The 18,984-nt window shown below is 37.7% G+C and overlaps 1 protein-coding gene across 8 annotated transcripts in view; it reads left to right on the plus strand.

The window, feature by feature from the left end:
- The window catches only part of TRPS1 (transcriptional repressor GATA binding 1), a 264,151-nt gene extending 245,402 nt beyond the window's left edge, over nt 1–18,749 (plus strand). For all 8 annotated transcript variants that reach the window (XM_022555578.2, XM_022555586.2, XM_089898803.1 and 5 more), the window contains 2 exons: nt 1,024–1,146; nt 4,125–18,749. In XM_022555578.2, coding sequence (XP_022411286.1) covers nt 1,024–1,146; nt 4,125–5,186 — 1,185 coding nt within the window. In that variant the 3' untranslated portion in view covers nt 5,187–18,749. The remainder of the gene's footprint in view (nt 1–1,023; nt 1,147–4,124) is intronic.
- The last annotated feature ends 235 nt before the right edge of the window (nt 18,750–18,984 follow it).

The raw sequence follows: 18,984 nt of genomic DNA on the forward strand, positions 1-18,984 counted from the left end.
ATTTCATCATTAAAGGCTTTACTTCCTAGAGAAAGGAGAGCAGAGTTGCAATTCAGGCTCTTTTTTTTTTTTTTTTTTTTTTTTCAGCAAGAGAGTTCCATTTCCTGCCTGTTAGTATTTGCGCCCACAAACACAGCCTGACTTTTGTTTCAATGAGAAGTTTAATGGAATCATTACTTGATAGCAAGAATGGAACAAACAGTACTAATGATCTACTTTCAAATATTCTTGGATTATTTTTGAATCTGGTGACTAGAGAATTCAGCCCACTAAAATCAATTTGTGTTCAGAAATGCTTGTGATTTCCAAGTCTGAGTCAAATAAAATAAATAAATAGCCATTGATGGGACTATGTTGTCTGGCTTAAGTAGGCCCCTCATAAGGATTCTCATTAGTAATACTGTACTTCTAGTTGGCAGAAGTTTCTAGTATTCCTCTCAGCTTTGGGAGAGAGAGGGTGTGTTCTCTTTCAGATTTTACAATTGCAAACCAAAAATTAGAACTGAGTGTCTTACAGTCTCTTAATACTTATGTTACATGAATGACATCCAAAAAGACACACATCAGGTTTAATTGTAAGTGGTTTACATGCCTCATTTATTCCAAGCTTGACTATATTTTAAAGCTCAGGTAGCCTGTGCTCCTCCCTTTCCAGAGTATATTAAACATATTGCCAGGCTCTGTCTTTTGACTTTTGTTTTGACACTTTTAAAAGGTATATTTTAGGGTTCAGCATTTAGGAACCATCATGAAAGGCACAAAACCCAAAGTTCAAAAAGTTAAAGCTGTTTCTGTGAAAGGCCTTTGGTGTTGCACACACCTCATCCATCACTGTACAGTTAATTATAATGAAAATCAGTGGTGCCTATTAAACACAATTGAACCTGACCTCATTATGGGCAGTGTGGTTTTATACTGTCATTGTTGCTAGTCTAAAGACAAAACTCCTGGGTTGATTTGGTCTAACTCCACTGATCATGTGACTCACCTCTGACCTTGTGTCTTTTTTTTTTCCCATTTCAGAGGCGTAGAGGCTCGGGTGTTTTTTGTGCCAATTGCTTGACCACAAAGACCTCTCTCTGGCGAAAGAATGCAAATGGCGGATATGTATGCAATGCGTGTGGCCTCTACCAGAAGCTTCACTCGGTAAGAACTTGTTAGACTGTTTCAGGAAAAGCTTTATAAAGCACCCTGGTCTGTGGCATGATAAGTTCCATTCCCTGGCTTGCAGTGCCTGCCCCTGCAGAGTTTAATGCAGTCGCTTTGAGTGCACATGTGATTTATGGTGGACCGGCCTTAGATGTTATGGGGAGATACATTTGAGATCATTAGTAATGCATTATGCTTCTTTTGATATAAAAGAGGAAAATGATTGATTTCTGGGAACGTCACATAACAGATAGTTGAACAAGTGGTTATCAGAATTCAGTGAAATTAATTTAGGTAGAAAGGAGAAACTTCAAAAATTCAGAAGTACATACAAATTTTAAAATAAAAAGGGGTTCTCTCCCATGTTCATTATAAAATCTAGGGCAGGGGGAAAATGCTTATTTTCCAGTTTACAATTGGAATTTGCAAGTGTCATTTGGGCTGCTTTGGGGGCTGGAAGTTGGACCCGTTCAGAAGAGTGGTTCTAAACTGGGACCCAGGATGCCAGCGCTCTACAGTGCTTCCAGTGGTACCTGAGGGCTTGCAGAGCACACAGCAGAGCAAGATGCAAAAGTGCTTTATGTTTTAAGATCTCCAGCTGACTAATTTCTAGGGCTCTCTGAGGTACCTCAGTTATTTCTAACCAAATTTTAGGTGAAATCCTCTAATAAAATTTAAACTCACAAATCTCCCATCTTTATATGCATTTGACTTCTTGAGGATATTTTTTTAGTTTAGATAGTTTATCTGCTGACCAGAGCTGCCTTTAAAAATAGGAATGCCCCATGTAGTAAGCAGAAATCTATTTCCCTCTGCCGTTTTCATTTTGTTTGGCATTTTACCACAGCTCTTAGCACCGGCCAATGAATAGATCACAGCTACGGAGAATATAATTTTAGACAAAATGTCCTCCTAAGTGGACCGTTGGAAGCACTCTTTTAAAAAATGCATGCTGCCAACAATGCTAATTGGTAGTAAACTGTAAAAACCTTAGTTATTAGCATGGAGCTAATAGAAGGATTCCCCACCCCCTGACACACACACACACACACCACCATCACCTTACTTTTTCTTAAACTTCACCACTTAAGCACAACAATAAGCTTCCATTCAATGGGTACTGACATTAATAATTTTAATTGAACTCAGGCCAGTCAAAGGCCAAAAATTAATTAAACTGCTGCTCTTCCAGGTTATGGTAATTTAACAACTGCAATATAAACTAAACTTTTTTTTACAATTACTTTAATATTCATCTCTCCAGAGATGAGATGTTTTCAATTCTGAGGTTTTTTAAAATCACAGATTTAAACATATAAAGGTTATACTCACATTTCATGTCAAAGACTGCCACAAAAATTATGAAAGTTTAAAAAAGGTATTAATGCATATTTCAGATTTCTTTAGAAGACAGAGATTAACTACTGCATATTTTTATAATATGAATATGAGCTCTTTATAAACCTGAAATTCTGAACAAAGTAAATAAACAGGGAATATCCAAGGGGATGTGGCATTTTCATTCTGAAATGAATAATCTGATTGTCAGTAACAAGTGTGTTATCCTTTTTCCTTCAAAATATCTTTGTGACAATAAAAACATTGCAAAACGTTTTGTATTTTGTTTAACATATAAAAAGTACGCTCTTGCGTTGAGGTGCCTCCTTTCTAGGTATAATTCACGAGTTACATATTGTTTATATTCATATTTTATGTAGAGATTACTTCTTGATTTCAGTAATCTTTTAGAAAAATCAGATTTTAGCCCATTTAAAGATGCTCCTAAATTTTTCATCTGTAAATATGCATTGATTTATTAAACATATTCTCTTGATTTTATAAATCAAAATTAGAGCTCTTACTGCAAGTAAAGTTTTTATTATAGTCTTATCTATGGATTTGAGTCATGTAATATAAACACCTGTTGACCATGTACATAAATACGAATCAGATAATACTTAAGCTGAGGGAAAGTCAGCATTCTATTTAAGCACAGAGTAGACTGACAGATAGGATATTTGTACCGAGCCTACAAATAAATTTAGGTTGTCAACAGAAAACAAATGCTTCACCTGTTAACAAGTAAAATCTTTCATAGTGAGTACTTATATAATTAAAGAAAAAAAAAAGTGAGAGATTTTTTAAAAAGCCTCTCACTGATAATGGCTTTGATTACCTGATATCTTTCCTTACAATTCTGTCAGTTTGTCTTTGATTATTTATGTTCTGATGTTTAATATTCTATATTTAGTCAGCTGGGGCTGGCATAACAAAATACCATAGACTGGGTGGCTTAAACAGCAGACATTTATTTTCACACGGTTCTGGAGGCCGGAAGTCTGAGATTAGGGTGCCATCCTGGCTGGGTTCTGGTGAGAGCTCTCTTCCTGGCTTGTAGAAGGCTGCCTTCTCACTGTGTCCTCATGTAACCATATTTACCTCCTAAAGGCCTTATCTTCAGATACAGTCACATTGGGGTTAGAGCTTCAACCTATGAATTGTAGGAGGGGTGGGGAGAGGGGGACACAATTCAGACTGTAGCCATGTATCATTTTCCCACAGTTGTCATCAAAACCTATCTCCCATGTTACTATGTTGACATCTTGGTACATGACTCAAAAGTTGAGAATATTTCAGAAAAATCACATTTCTTCAAGTAACTTTAAACACTGTTTTATCACGAAATAATGCAATTCCAAAATCTGTTGAGTTTGGAAAAGCTGTTTCCAAGTAGATTAAAGTTTTTCAGTCCTCCCTGTAAAGATGGGCATGATTTAATTAGGGTAAAAGAATGTGCTTTGGTTACTTCCTCTGATCCTGCTTAGGGCAAAAGGAGGAGATTTAGTAAATCTATAACGTAAAGCCTATCTTTGCTTTGAACTTAAGCATGGTTTATATTTGTGAGGAATTGTTAATGCATTTTAATGTGTTTTTTAATGTTTTCCTTTTATGTATTGTGTGTGTGTTCCCCGCAGACTCCCAGGCCTTTAAACATCATTAAACAAAACAACGGTGAGCAGATTATTAGGAGAAGAACAAGAAAGCGCCTTAACCCAGAGGCACTTCAGGCCGAGCAGCTCAACAAACAGCAGAGGGCCGGCAGTGAAGAGCAAGCCAATGGCAGCCCCTTAGAGAGGCGCTCAGACGATCACTTAACTGAAGGTCACCAGCGAGAAATTCCGCTCCCCAGCCTGAGTAAATACGAAGCCCAGGGTTCATTGACTAAAAGCCATTCTGCTCAGCAGCCAGTCTTGGTCAGCCAAACTCTGGATATTCACAAAAGGATGCAACCTTTGCACATTCAGATAAAAAGTCCTCAGGAAAGTACTGGAGACCCAGGAAATAGTTCATCCGTATCTGAAGGGAAAGGAAGTTCTGAGAGAGGCAGTCCCATAGAAAAGTACATGAGACCCGCGAAGCACCCAAATTATTCACCACCAGGCAGCCCTATTGAAAAGTACCAGTACCCCCTTTTTGGACTTCCCTTTGTACATAATGACTTCCAGAGTGAAGCTGATTGGCTGCGGTTCTGGAGTAAATATAAGCTCTCCGTTCCTGGGAATCCGCACTACTTGAGTCACGTGCCTGGCCTACCAAATCCTTGCCAAAACTATGTGCCTTACCCCACCTTCAATCTGCCTCCTCACTTTTCAGCTGTTGGATCAGACAATGACATTCCTCTAGATTTGGCGATCAAGCATTCCAGACCTGGGCCAACTGCAAACGGTGCCTCCAAGGAGAAAACGAAGGCACCATCAAATGTAAAAAACGAAGGTCCCTTGAATGGAGTAAAAACAGAGAAAGTTGATAGAAGTACTCAAGATGAACTTTCAACAAAATGTGTGCACTGTGGCATTGTCTTTCTGGATGAAGTGATGTATGCTTTGCATATGAGTTGCCATGGTGACAGTGGACCTTTCCAGTGCAGCATATGCCAGCATCTTTGCACGGACAAATATGACTTCACAACTCATATCCAGAGGGGCCTGCATAGGAACAATGCACAAGTGGAAAAAAATGGAAAACCTAAAGAGTAAAACCTTAGCACTTAGCACAATTAAATAGAAATAGGTTTTCTTGATGGGAATTCAATAGCTTGTAATGTCTTATGAAGACCTATTTAAAAAAAAAATACTTCATAGAGCCTGCCTTATCCAACATGAAATTCCCTTCTCTTATTATTCTTTCTTTTGATGAGTAGGTTACCAAGATTAAAAAGTGAGACAAATGGTCAGTGAGAAAAAAATGGAAGATGGTATATAGTCCTGTTTAGAACCTAGTGGGTCAGAACCATCTTGGTGAATGTGTACTATGGAAACCATCCATAAGAAGTATCACCATCCTATAATTATTATGTTTGTAAAGAAAGAGATCAAAGCTGTCTAGAATTTGGAAGGGTTTACATATTATGATTCTAAAGCAGTATTGGGCTGGCCATTGGCCCATTTGTTCAAAAACCATAAATTGTTGCCTCAATTTCGAAGTGTCTTGAAATCCTAGGCAGATGAGGAGAAATCTAATCTCCAGGGCAGTGAAAGGAAAATGGCACCCTCCTGGATGAGAATCCTCTCATTGATCATGTTTCGAATTTAGACCTAGAAATGCGAGCTGTGGTTAGGCTTGGGGAGAGAGCAGCGGGAAAAGTGACAATGATTTTGGCCAGCCCTGCCTGTACATACACATGCACACCCTCTCTGATATTTTTGTCCTTTAGATGTTCAAATACTCCTTTCAAAAATAGTCCTCGTGTTTGCAATTTAGGTTCATTTTGTCCAAATATATATGCATTTTTAAAAACAATGTCCTCAGTGCTTACGTAGTAATTTTATTTTAGCCAGATCTTTTCTTTCTTGTTTGTGATGAACCAGTTTGGGTTTGTTTTTTAAGCTTCCTCTTGGTCACTAATCTCACTTGGCACGTTCTAACTAAAGGGATCCCTTCAGTTCAAAAGACTAGATGGATACAAAAGTTCAGACCATGGGCTTCATTGGTTTAGAACACACGGTATTTCTCCACAAGGTAACCTGCTGTATTTATTTATTTTCTTTTGGTTTAAGTATAATTTCCAAACTTTGTGGTCAGGCAGCGTCTAAAGTTACGTTACCACAGACTGACAGTTGGTATATGTACCAATCAATCCCTTCATTAGATTTATACAGGTTTAGTTAAGTAGCATTAAATAGGATTCTTAGAAGTTTGCTCTTCATAGAACTTTTAATACATAAGGCTTTGTAAAACTATCCATGAAGGGAAAGCCTCAGCATAACTGCTCAGGGAAATAGGGCTAAATAACTGAACATTAAATAATTGGTTAAAGGTGCTGTTAGTCGAGCCTCAATGCTTGCTACACAGATGTATGTACAAGGACTGACTTTAATAATTTGCATTATATTGTCCCAACCAGTAGTTTATTTTTTGCCACGGAGATGTAGAAGATATTACAAGCTACTGGATGCACTGTCAGATTAACTTATTTCATTAAAGAAGTTGGGAGAACAAATAGGAAAAAAAAAACCTTATTTTTCTAGTAAATATTAATGTATTACATTTCAAATAATGGTGCCTGACATATTGAATAATTATTTTCTACAGTGTACGTATGCAACAAAGATATTCCATCATGCATTAGAGTCAGTTCTGGCTCTGCCTAGCTGTTTACATTTGCAAATGTAGCAAACAAGGTAATGAAGCAACTATTTCTATTGCGGTAGATATCTTTTGTGTGTGTGTGTGTGTGTGTGTGTGTGTGTGTGCATTAAAGTTGTAAACGGTAACATGAAACAAATGAAAGTTCTTGATATAATGGTATGGCAAACAAGAAGGAAATAAAAATATTTTTATGCCTACTTAGGAAAAAAAGGGTAGCACTATTCATTCCAAGTACTTTTTTTTTTAAATTTTTAAGCTCTTAACTCACATTGTTATGCTTAAAGTGGTAAACATATATCCTCTTTTTATTGCTTTGTCTATGTTTCAGATGACACATTTCAGAAATTATTTTGATAAGTGCTGCTGGAATCTGCAGCACTGATGTTTTTATTGCATTCTGTAGTCGCATTTGCACTCCATTTTTACATTAATTCGCAGTTGCTTTGTATTGTTTTGTTTTGTTTGGGTTTTGTTTCTTTTTCACAGTGCCAGGTCTTCGTTTCTTTAAATGGATGACAGGTAGAGTTCAACCAGTTTGTGACTGTTGTAGTGAATGAAGTTAAAAACGTCTGTCTGATGTTGTGTTGTCATTTCCATTCTTGCATTTTCATTTTCATGTTTAAAAAAAAGAAAAGAGAGAGAGAGAGAGAAAGAAAGAAATCAGGACTAAGCCTTCTGCTTCAGTTTCATTTTTAAAGGGTCCTATTCCGATCTTACCTGTCAAGTAGCTCTAATATAATTCACATGAACTGAGATAGAGAGTTGGAATGAGGGGCTTGGACATTCAAATTATGTGATGTCATTTATCTTTCTTAGGAATTTTGATAAATGCATCTCAAAATGTACAGGCAGATTGGAGAGGTGACAATTAAAGATCTAAACGAGGAGATTTCCCAAACAACAAAACTATATTTAATTTTTTTAGTGAAAGGACTAGAAACAAAGTGCACTGTGGCAATCTGCAAGTAACATGATATGTGGACTGCTCAAATCAGAAAATACCCGAAGTTTGGTCAACTTGGGTAGTAGTACAGGTACTACTTTTTGGGCAAAACTACCCCTTAAGCAGTTTCTCCAGTGTGTTTCTCCAGTTTCTCAGACACAAATAGGTTGTTCTTTTTTGGTATATATGTCTTTTTTTTAACCTGTTTTTGTTTTTATTTTTCTCAGACAGACAAGTAGTAACGGTTAGCAATGGAAATACATATCACTGTTCTTGGAATATTTATGGTCAGTCTACTTTTGGTAGAATATTCTTAGATAGCATTGACACAATAGATCTTATTCCGTATTCCTTTATTATTGATTATTTTATTTTTTCCCATATTTTGATGGGGAAGAGGTTGGGCTATTAAAAAAGATGAAAATTTATCACAACACTAAAATACCTCTTATTTTTTTGGCTTATGAAAGCCTTCGTTCCAGCTCTCAAAATATATTACAAAACTGATCGGTTAGTGTCTTTATTTTTATTTGGGTTTAAGATTTCGGAATCATATTGTCTTAAATTATGATTTTAAATGAGCTATTTAGGTACTTAACATTTTTTTTTTTTTGAGGACTTTCAAAATGACTTAGGAATTTTCCCTCTTGGAAAAGGCTTTCCCTATGATAAAAACTATACGCCAGCTAAAATTATATGTCATTTAAAAACTGTAAGTCTTTTAAAAGTGCATGTCCATATTCTGAATTGGGCTTTGGATCAAACTTTAGGCCAAAACCAGCTCATGCATTCTCATTCTCCTTTTTCTCACTCTTTCTCTCTTCATCTCTCACCCATATATTCATATTGTTGTTTGGGATAGAAAAATCATAAAGAGCCAGCCCACCTCAGAAGATTGTGGACTGACAGACACTACTCAGTACTCTTAAGTATATGAGAAAAGGATGGAGCTCTCACGGTTAACACGTTAACTCTGTAGTTCAAAAGGAAAAGAGTGTGCCCATTCTTTCTATATGACTTATTGAGATGTTCTTTTAAAAAATCAACTTTTAAGATAGTGATGTTTTCTTCTAAACTGTTCTCTTTTAGTAAAGGTAGTTTTTAGAAAGCAAGCATGGGGATTTTTTCTAAGGTAACATTAATGAGAAGAAGAAAAAAAGTGATTATCTTAACAGCTCTTTGTTGAAGCCTGTGGTAGCACATTATGTTTATGATTGCACATGTGCACATAATCTATGATGATCCAATGCAAATACAGCTCCAAAAATATTAAATGTATATGTTTTTTAAAATGCCTGAGGATATATGTTTTTCTTAATTAATTGAAGAGTATCAGTACTGCTACCAAAATAATGATTAGCCTCCTCCTGTGTGGCAACGAAACATCACCAGGTGACCTGTCTTAAGACCTCTGAATTGCCTGCCTGTTTAGTAAGTGAACATGAACACAATTCTAGAGAGAGAGAAGATGACAACCCGCAGTGGAAGCATGAAGAAGCTGGTGGTCAGCTTCTGTGCCATATGCCAGCTTTTTGCCTAAAGTTTACTTTGAGCTCACAGCTTCCTGTGTTTGGGTTGAGAGCCATGACAAAAAAAAATGCAAGGCATCTTTGGTGAGTGAGTAGGTGAAAGCTTGCTGACTGTCCTAGATCACAGGAGAAAATGGAGGAATTGAAATCCAACCTGAATATGAGACTAAAGATGCTAACCAAAGGTAGGTACTACTAAGTGGAATTCTATTAGCAGGCAACTGTAAATGGGAAGAGGATAGAAAGACATGCACCGGGACTTGGAAGGGCTGTGTTATTTTCCCAAAGAAAGACTTGGCCAAGGGCAGAAGGCATGGCTTCTTTGCAGTGCACTTCCTTTTGGTTTTCAGTTAGCGTTTCATAGACAGTGGACCCACGTGTTCCTGCTAGCAGTCAATGGTTTAGAAAGCATCAACAGTTATCTGCAGTAATTAGGACCTATGGAAGATGCTAGGTTGAAGTGTGTCAAGTCAGGGATGAAGAAAATGTGAAATTCAACATTGGTCCACACATGGAAACTGGATAATGTATGCTCACATGTTGTTCTCTTGAAAAGTAGAGCTAGAAGCTTCACTCTGTCCTACACCAGAGAAAAGCAGGAGTAACTTTACAAGGAAATAACGTTTAGCCTTTCTTCATCAGAGAAAATGGTCCCTCAAGACCCATGAGTCCCAAAACTGTATACTGATTTTTACCCCTGGTTTTTTTTTAATTGTATGACCTGCAACAAATCACTTTTTTCTTTTTGTGCCTCAGGTTCCTCACCTGTAAAATGGAAAAAAAATATATTAATAATAATAATATTATTAATAATAATAATAATAATGGTAATGTAGTACTTGTTTGTAAAGCACTTTGAGATCCTTGGTTGAAAGGCACCATGGGAGTGCCAAGTATTATTATATGGCCAAGGGGCTTATTTAAACTCTCAGTTCCCAAGGGCCAGGAAAGGTTGGGGTCATTTTTATTAAATATGAGCTGTAAATATCATAATTAGGCAGCCTATAGCGTTGACTATGAAGAGGCAAAACTATTACAAGGCTGATAAAACCATAGTTTCTTAATGGCTACCAAGAGGGCAAATATCACAATAAGAAATGCCAAAATCCTTTGGGTGACAACATGAATAATTTGGGGGGGTGGGATGGGATGGGATGGGAAACATCTCAAAATGCCGATGTAAAATTCACCTACAGCAATATTCACCAGCAGAAAATGTCTTTCATATGGAATGATTTCATGTTGCTAAGAAAAAATTCAATTTGTAGTCCTGATTTGAATACTAGAATGTTGGCTATAATAGTTCTGTTCTTACAACACATGGAATTTTTTTTGTTTTATTTAATTTTGTTTTCATAGTGCATGTTCATTTCTACTCACAAACATGTTCTTGGTGTATTTCTTATGCAAACAATCTTCAGGCAGCAAAGATGTCTGTTACATCTAAACTTGAATAATAAAGTTTTACCACCAGTTATACATAATGGTGTTGGTATGTTTTATATGGATTCACTTTCATCCATGTAGCAATAGGAAGTTCAGACCATTGTAACATACAGACAGGTTCTGATGAATTGAGACGGTGAAATCAAATCACCATTTTCAAAACAGTATGACTAAGATTGAAAAAGCCTGGATTCTCTCAACTTGTTTTGTTTTGCTTTGCTTTTTTTTTTTCCTTTAACCAATCAATCTCTTATTGATAGATTTTGTGTAAAAAAAAATTATACAACTTTTCTTTAGGAAGATTAACAATAAAAATTGTGTTTATTTCAAAAACATTTATTGAGTATCACGTATTGAGTGTCGAGTATTGGGAAATGATTGTTACAATATGTAAAATATCCCGCTTTTGAAGTCTTAAGTTTGAATTCAATTTAGTATACCCACATGAATATGATGTGAAGATCTTGATAAATCATCTCAAGAAGTTTATGTTAATATATTACATGCCTTGTGTGTTGCCTTAAGATGAAATTAATCAGAGAGGTTTCCGGAAGGTTGATTTTGAAAGAGGGAAGAGGCAGAAGAAAACTAGGTAGGCAAAGAAGACTCACCCAAATAATTATAACCAGAAGGAAAAACACAAAAAGCACAGGACGTAAAGTATATAAATAACTCCTTGCTTCAGAAGATTTATTTTGAAAATTTTGAATTAATTAGTGTTTACCCTCGTAGCCCAATCTTCACTTCTCATTTTTGTGAACCCAAATTAACAAATCCTTTATTTTTTCTAGTTCTTTCTCTTTTCCCCTGCTTTGAAAACAGCAGAGTAAAGGCTTGGAGGGGCTGATCATAATGGTAATAAGCTTGTTTCACAGCTGGAGGCAATATTCTCTAGATAAGAGTGTAATAAGAATGCTTAATGCGATTCGTTTTCCTTATATAGAGTTTGATTCTTCTCTCAGGGAGAACTTTTCAGGTAAAGTTAAATACACTTTGTTCTCACCCAGGACTGTCAGAATCCCATTCAAGGAGAACTATGTGCCCATCAGCTCTTTACCATAGTTTGAGGGGAGGGAAGAAGAGTGAATCACCTTTTGGTATCCCATGGGGTCACAAACTCAGTGCACAAAAGGAGCAGGCAAGTGGCCTGTGTGGGTGAAGCCAGCTGGGGAAGACTTTGGGAACTCTATAAAGGTAGTCTTTCCTCAGCTCGAAGAATATTGCCAAGCTGACTTGTGTTCCCAGATTTGCAGTTTTCAAGAAAATCTGGACAAAGGAATTTTCTATGAAATCTAATTTTGAATGTCAGTGAGTGACTTTTTTTTTTTTTTTTTTAATACTGCAAGCCAAACAAAACACTTCTTCAGAATACATTCCACCTCTAGACAGGCAGAGTGTGAGCCCTGGAGCATGAACAATAGTGAACTCTGATAACTGGCAGGGAGGAAATTGGGCAAAAGGCTGAGGTTAGCTGTGGCTCCTCTGGGTTTTGTCTCAGGTCCCACTGCATCACCAGCTCTGCCAGGAAACCCGAAAGCACTGTGGCAGCACCTGCCTGACTTTCGCAGCCAAACCTGCTTAAGACGAAAAACATTTGCACAGAAGAGAAAAAAGCCCTGTTGTTTTTAGCATACTGTTAATTACTTTGTACTTTTGTTCTCCATCTTGGTAACCCCAAGTACAAGTTTTCTTTCTTTCTTTTTTTTTTTAACACACTGGTAGGAACAAAGAAATCTCAAAAACTCTTCAAAGTTGCTAAAATTAATGTCCAGTAATGTCCAAGATGTCCTTATTTTCCTCTCCAGGTCATATTTTAGAGTAAAAATAACAGGGCTAGAACAGTAAAGAATAACAGTAGATAGGAAGGGAGGGGCTTTTTCATGTTACGTAGAGTTGATTGTTTTCATGTTATGTAGAATTTCTTTAAATAAAAATAGGTAATTTGTATATGAAATCTCATTGTTAGATTTATAATGCTGTTCTCCAATATATTCAGGATGTCAGTTCTGAAAGCCATTTTTCATAAATGTTGTAGTACAGTTGACCTTTGAACAACATGGATTTGAACTGCATGGGTCCACTTATATGTGGATTTTTTTTAATAGTAAATAACCATAGTACTACATGATCCATGGTTGGTTGAACCTGCAGAGGAAGAACCTCAGATATGAAGGGATCGTGAATGTGTTGGGCCAACTATAAATTATGGGTGGATTTTCAACTGCACAGAGGGTCAGCGCCATAAAACCCCAGTTGTTCAAGGGTCAATTGTATTTATATAAAATATTTTACATGAGGTAACAACCCATTCACCCAACTTCCTACTCAATAATTAACAAATATTAACTTTTTTCTTCAGGTAAGCAATAGAGAACAGGAGAGCAAGGATTATTAGAAGGTGTAATCGAAATTCTTTAAATTATTTCCATAAATGGAAGGTACATTTCCAAGTTAAAATTGCATAAGCACTAAACTGTAAGCAATTTCCCAGGAATATTTTTGAACTCAAAATCCACCAATACGTAGCAGGCATTTTCCCAGAACTTGTACCATCTCTTACATGAAAGCAATTTACACATCAGTCAGTTTTTATTTTGGTGTTTTGTTTTTTGTTTTTTGGTTTTTTTGGCCACACCACATGGCCTGCAGGATCTTAGTTCCCTGACCAGGGATGGAACCCACGCTCCCTGCAGTGGAAGCTCGGAGTCTTAACCACTGGGCCTCCAGGGAAGTCCCCATCAGTCAGTTTTTAGAGTTGGTGTAATATGCAAGCAATGGTATTTTCTTCAGAGCTTCAATTTCCTTAGATATTTTCTTCCTATATAGCATACGTTACCTAATGAATCGATGTATCCTGAAAAGCACACAGTGAGTTTACAAAGCTCAATTTGATATCATGATGGTTTGTTTTCTATAATTTTATCTTTTATAATTGCCTTGATGATTTTTTTTTTCTCTAATGAAATGATCACTGTCGTTGTTTTGCTGGTTGTTGGTGATGACATGCAGTACAAACCCAGGCTTCATGCATTCATTCGACAAATATTAATGGAGCTTTCCCTATGTACCAGCGATTATTCCAGACATTTGGACTATTTCAAAAAAAAAAAAAAAAATGACAGACCAAAACTCCTGTTTCTGCAGGAGGGAAAGAGACAGAAAACATACATATACAATAAACAAATTATAATATAAATAAAAATTTTATGTTAAAGGTAATAAATGCTCTAGAGAAAAAAGTAAAGCAGAATTAAGGGGAGATGAGTGGATAGTTGTCATATTCAATAAGCTACACGACAGTTCAGCCCTCATTTGAGCCAAGACTCAAAGGAAGGACTGGTAGAATGAACAGCTGGTGCAGCGGCCCTCAGGTGAGAGAGTATACCTGGTGAGTCTGAGGAAGAGCAAGGAGGCCATTGTGGTCCAGGCACAGTAAGCTACGGGGAGAGTATTTAGAAATTCACTCAGAGACAAAAACACTGTGGTGGGAGGAAACCGGATCATTTAGGACACTGTAAGCCACCTCGAGGATAGTGGCTTTCCTTCTGTATGAAGCGGGGACGTATTTTCATGTTTTGAGCAGAGGAGTGTTACTTGATTTGTGTTTTTATGGGACTCTCCTGTGCTTGGCATAAATCATGGGAGGTATTTATGGAATAAATCATAAAAGGAGAGAAACCAGGAGACAGGTTGGAAGCTAGTTCAGTAATTTCTGCAAGAGATGTGAGGAGAAGAAGAGCAGTTAAAGTTCCAGAGATCAGGGCTTCCCTGGTGGCGCAGTGGTTGAGAGTCTGCCTGCCGATGCAGGGGACGCGGGTTCGTGCCCCGGTCTGGGAAGATCCCACATGCCGCGGAGCGGCTGGGCCCGTGAGCCATGGCCGCTGAGCTTGCGCGTCCGGTGCCTGTGCTCCGCAACGGGAGAAGCCACAACAGTGAGAGGCCCGCGTACCGTAAAAAAAAAAAAAAAAATTCTAGAGATCATTTGAGAAAGTAGAACCAACTAGATTGCCTGGATGTAGCATGTGAGAGAGAGAAGAGTCAAGAAATAGGCTAAGATTGTTGGTCTGAGCCACTGGAAGAACAGATTTGATTGATCAAGTTGGGAGAGTGGAAGGAAAGAAGTTAAACTTAGAACAAACTAAAGTCTAAGATCCAGATAGAAAGGTCCAACAGACTATTAGGTCTATGAATCTAGAGTTTGGAGTTGGAGAGGCATTAACATATAGACACTATTTAAAATCATGAGACTCACGGAGATAATCTAGGGAGTAAACAATTAGAGAAGAAAATATACCCAATACTTGAAATCAGGGAAAGGAGACACAGAAACTGAGGGAGGAGCCCCTGAGGTAAAAGGAAAATCAAGGGACCTTGGAAACCAAGGAAAACAAAAATGTATCATGAAGGAGGGAGTGACTGACCTTGGAAGATACTGCTGATAGCTCAAGTAGGATAAATACAGAGGATTGGCCATTATCTTTAGCAACGTGAAGGCCACCAGCAGGCTGGGCTATATAATGTGCGGGGCCCAGAGCAAATAGTTCAAAAGTTAAGAATTTCAGGATGGTGACATCAGAGCATTAAACGAAGCTCAGGGCCCTGGGCAGCTGCACTGGTTACACGCCCATGAAGCTGGCCCTGGTCGATGGTGACGTTGACTAGAGCAGTTTATTTGGAGAGGTGGGCGTGACAGCCTGATAGAATAATAAGAGAATAGGAAGAGGTTTGGAGAACTGAGTGTAGAAACAATTTGGGGAGCTTTGCTGTAAAGAGGATCAGACAGAAAAAAGGTGATAACTGGCAGATGTTGAAATCAGTAGAAAGGTTTTTTTTCTGTTTTAAGATGGGCAAATTAAGAGCATGTTCCTTTGCTAAGTGGAGGCTTATTCATCTTCAGCAGAGACAGGAAAAAATAGTTCTTTAATAGGTGAGTAGGTGAAAGGAGATAGAATCTTATGCCCAAGTGGAGAGGATGGCTTTCGAAAAGAAAATAATTCACCTTCATAGTCACAGTTGGCAAAGCAGACTATGTAGAACCAGATGTTGGTACATGTGTGGATGTGATCGTGGAGTCCCCGAAAGCTCGATTTTCTTGGAAATGTTTTTTTTGTGGCACTGCTGTTCTTCTTATGACTCTAGTCGGAACTCCAAAGCACTCCATTCAGAAACAAGGCAATTTATGCATTAAATAAGCAAAGATAGTTTCCTTACATCCCAGTGGTGTTTTTGGATATTTGGGTAAAGTCAGAAAACTGTCACTTTACTGAAGATGGTATTTGAATCTCACTTCAAAAACTGTTTCTATAGGGCTTCCCTGGTGGCGCAGTGGTTGAGAGTCCGCCTGCCGATGCAGGGGACGCGGGTTCGTGCCCCGGTCCGGGAGGATCCCACGTGCCACGAAGCGGCTGGGCCCGTGAGCCATGGCCGCTGAGCCTGCGCGTCCGGAGCCTGTGCTCCGCAACGGGAGAGGCCACAACAGTGAGAGGCCCGCGTACCGCAAAAAAAAATTTTAAAACTGTTCCTATAAAAATTTTCCCCAACATATTGATTTTGAACTGTTCCTATAAAAATTTCCCCCAACATATTGATTTTGTTTAGTTAGTTCAAAATTATTATTTCTCATTTTCTTAATTCTACTTTTAAAAAGACAGCATGCACTTAGTTATGCTAATAAGGATCACCACAGGAAGTATAGCATTCTTAGTTTCTCTTAATACCATCTTATAAATTCCTGAAGATACTCCCAATAAAATGCAGGTTTTTACTAAGTTTTCCTTGTGACTGTGATTGATTTTTTGAGTGAGTTAATTCGTGTTTGTTGAGTACTGATTCTGGACCCAGAACTGTGTAAGACCAGTAAAAGACATAAAAGAGGTTTAAAATTGGTGCATACTTCTGAGTTTTTCCACAAATGTACAGGCATACGTCAGAGATACTGCGGATTTGGTTCCAGACCACCTCAATAAAATGAATATTGCATAAATAGAGTCAGATGCGTTTTTTGTTCCCCGGTGCATGTAAAAGTTATGTGTATACTATTCTGTAGTCTAAGTGTGCAATAAATTATGTCTAAAAAAACAGGTACATACCCTAATTAATACTTTATTGCTAAAAAATGCTAGCCATCATCTGAACTTCCAGCGAATCATAATCTTTTTGCAATACAACATCAAAGATCACTGATCACAGATCACCTTAACAAATATAATCATAATGAAAAAGTTTAAAATACTGCGAGAATTACCAGAGTGTGACACAGAGACACGAAGTGACCAAATGCTGTTGGGAAAGTGGTGCCAATAGAGTTGCTCGCAGCAGGGCTGCCACAAAACTTCAGTTTGCAAAAGACACAAATATCTGCCAAGCACAATAAAGCAAAGGGCAATAAAACGAGGCATGCCTGTACAGCGATTAAGTTTTAAGGTTGCTTCATTATAAATCTTTTCTCATTTGGGAGTATTTTCTTAACTTTAGTTGTTGCATTTCATTTCATTGTTGATTTTAGTACCCTTGACAAAAAGTCTTCCCATTATCTTAATAAAATTTTATTGAAATTTTAGGAGAAACTCATCTATTATTATTCCTCTATGACTTTTAAAAATGAGATAATATATTCGGTGGAAAGGCTTTGGTATTTGATAAGAGTACAACTTTTATGTAACTTCTTTTTTTAACTTTTTTTTTTTTTTTTTGCGGTACGCGGGCCTCTCACTGTTGTGGCCTCTCCCGTTGCGGAGCACAGGCTCCGGACGCGCAGGCTCAGCGGCCATGGCTCACGGGCCCAGCCGCTCCGCGGCACACGGGATCCTCCCCGACCGGGGCACGAACCCGCGTCCCCCACATTGGCAGGCAGACTCTCAACCACTGCGCCACCAGGGAAGCCCCTATTAAGTTCTTAGTTAACGGTGTAACTTCTAAGAAAGTGCTTCAGGACTGATATCTTACCTTAGATATCTAATAGGGTAAAAATCAAAACTTGAAAAGTGAAATCAAGTGATGACCCACAGATGTTTTAAACAATGAAATTGGTTTCGTTTTTCCTACAATGTATAGCTCTTTAACTTGTAATCCCGCAATCAGGCAGTGCAATTTTATCGATGAGTTTTCCTTGCCAAACAGCAGCTGTCTGTGCTCTGTAATCCAGCAATCACACTTCCTGCGTGCAAACTTTAAGCTAAAGCAAGCCGCTCCATAGGCAATGGTAAGTCTGTACCATCATCGGAGAGCATGATTACAGTAGGTTGCCTGATCTCCTTACATGACTGACCAATGATGGCAATTTCAATATTCTCAAATGCAGTGGAAAATCTTTTTTTCTGAATAGATGCCAGCTGGCCCTGATTTCCCAGACAGTCTTACATTTAAAGACCACAGTTAAGCTTTCCTTGATATGTTTGGTTGAAGCTGTCCACAGCAAAAGCATGGGGAAGCCTTTCTCACTTGATGCTTTTGTGTCCTTGGTCATCTACGCTCCTGTCAAATACTATCACCTTACTAGCATCTTAACATCCAAAAGGAAATGAACTGTCATTTGCTTTTGAACACACTGGATTCTTAGTGATGCATAGTTTTCTTTGCCATTGTAAACCTTATGTCATGAAACTAGTGTGGTATAATACAAACACAACCTCCAGGAGCATCTTCTTTGATTGAAATCAGTGGCCTTAACAATTTAGACTTTGAGTAGACATATTTTCATTTCAATTAATTAATTTCAAAATAAATGCATCATTTTAACAAGGCCCACTCCTGAATGTCTCTTTGCCAGACTATACTCACATGCACTCAAGTATTGAACCTGCTAAAACTTCCTCTTTTTAACCTTCCTGCCCCCAACCACTTTAACCTCAAAAACAAACTCTAAAATGTTTTTAAATTAACAAGAACTGTTCCTTTCAAGACAAACACCAATATGCAGTTCTGTTGCTAGTTAAATTCAGTTATAGACTGGTCTTTTACATAGAAATAGATTTTCAATATTTCTTAAAGGTATAAACACTAAAGAGTACTGCCTATTGACACACACCATTGTCCATGATGATTTTTGACAATTGATCATTTTAAGATGGACCAAGGCAATATAAATCAACATTTTATAAGCATTAAGACATTGAGTCATGTTTTAAGTTTCTTTGGTCGAAAGGAAGACACGAAAGATAACGAAAACAACAAAAAGCTATAACCTTAAAAGTTGTTTTAACTTGCTGACTTCTAATTTGGGCACAATTTTCATGGAATTCTTGGAAAATTTTTATAAACAGTTCCCAT

This window comes from Delphinapterus leucas, chromosome 17 (assembly GCF_059928025.1).
Source record: "Delphinapterus leucas isolate spDelLeu-1000000601 "Yukka" chromosome 17, BTC_Dleu_Yukka2, whole genome shotgun sequence".
NCBI classification, from domain to species: domain Eukaryota; kingdom Metazoa; phylum Chordata; class Mammalia; order Artiodactyla; family Monodontidae; genus Delphinapterus; species Delphinapterus leucas.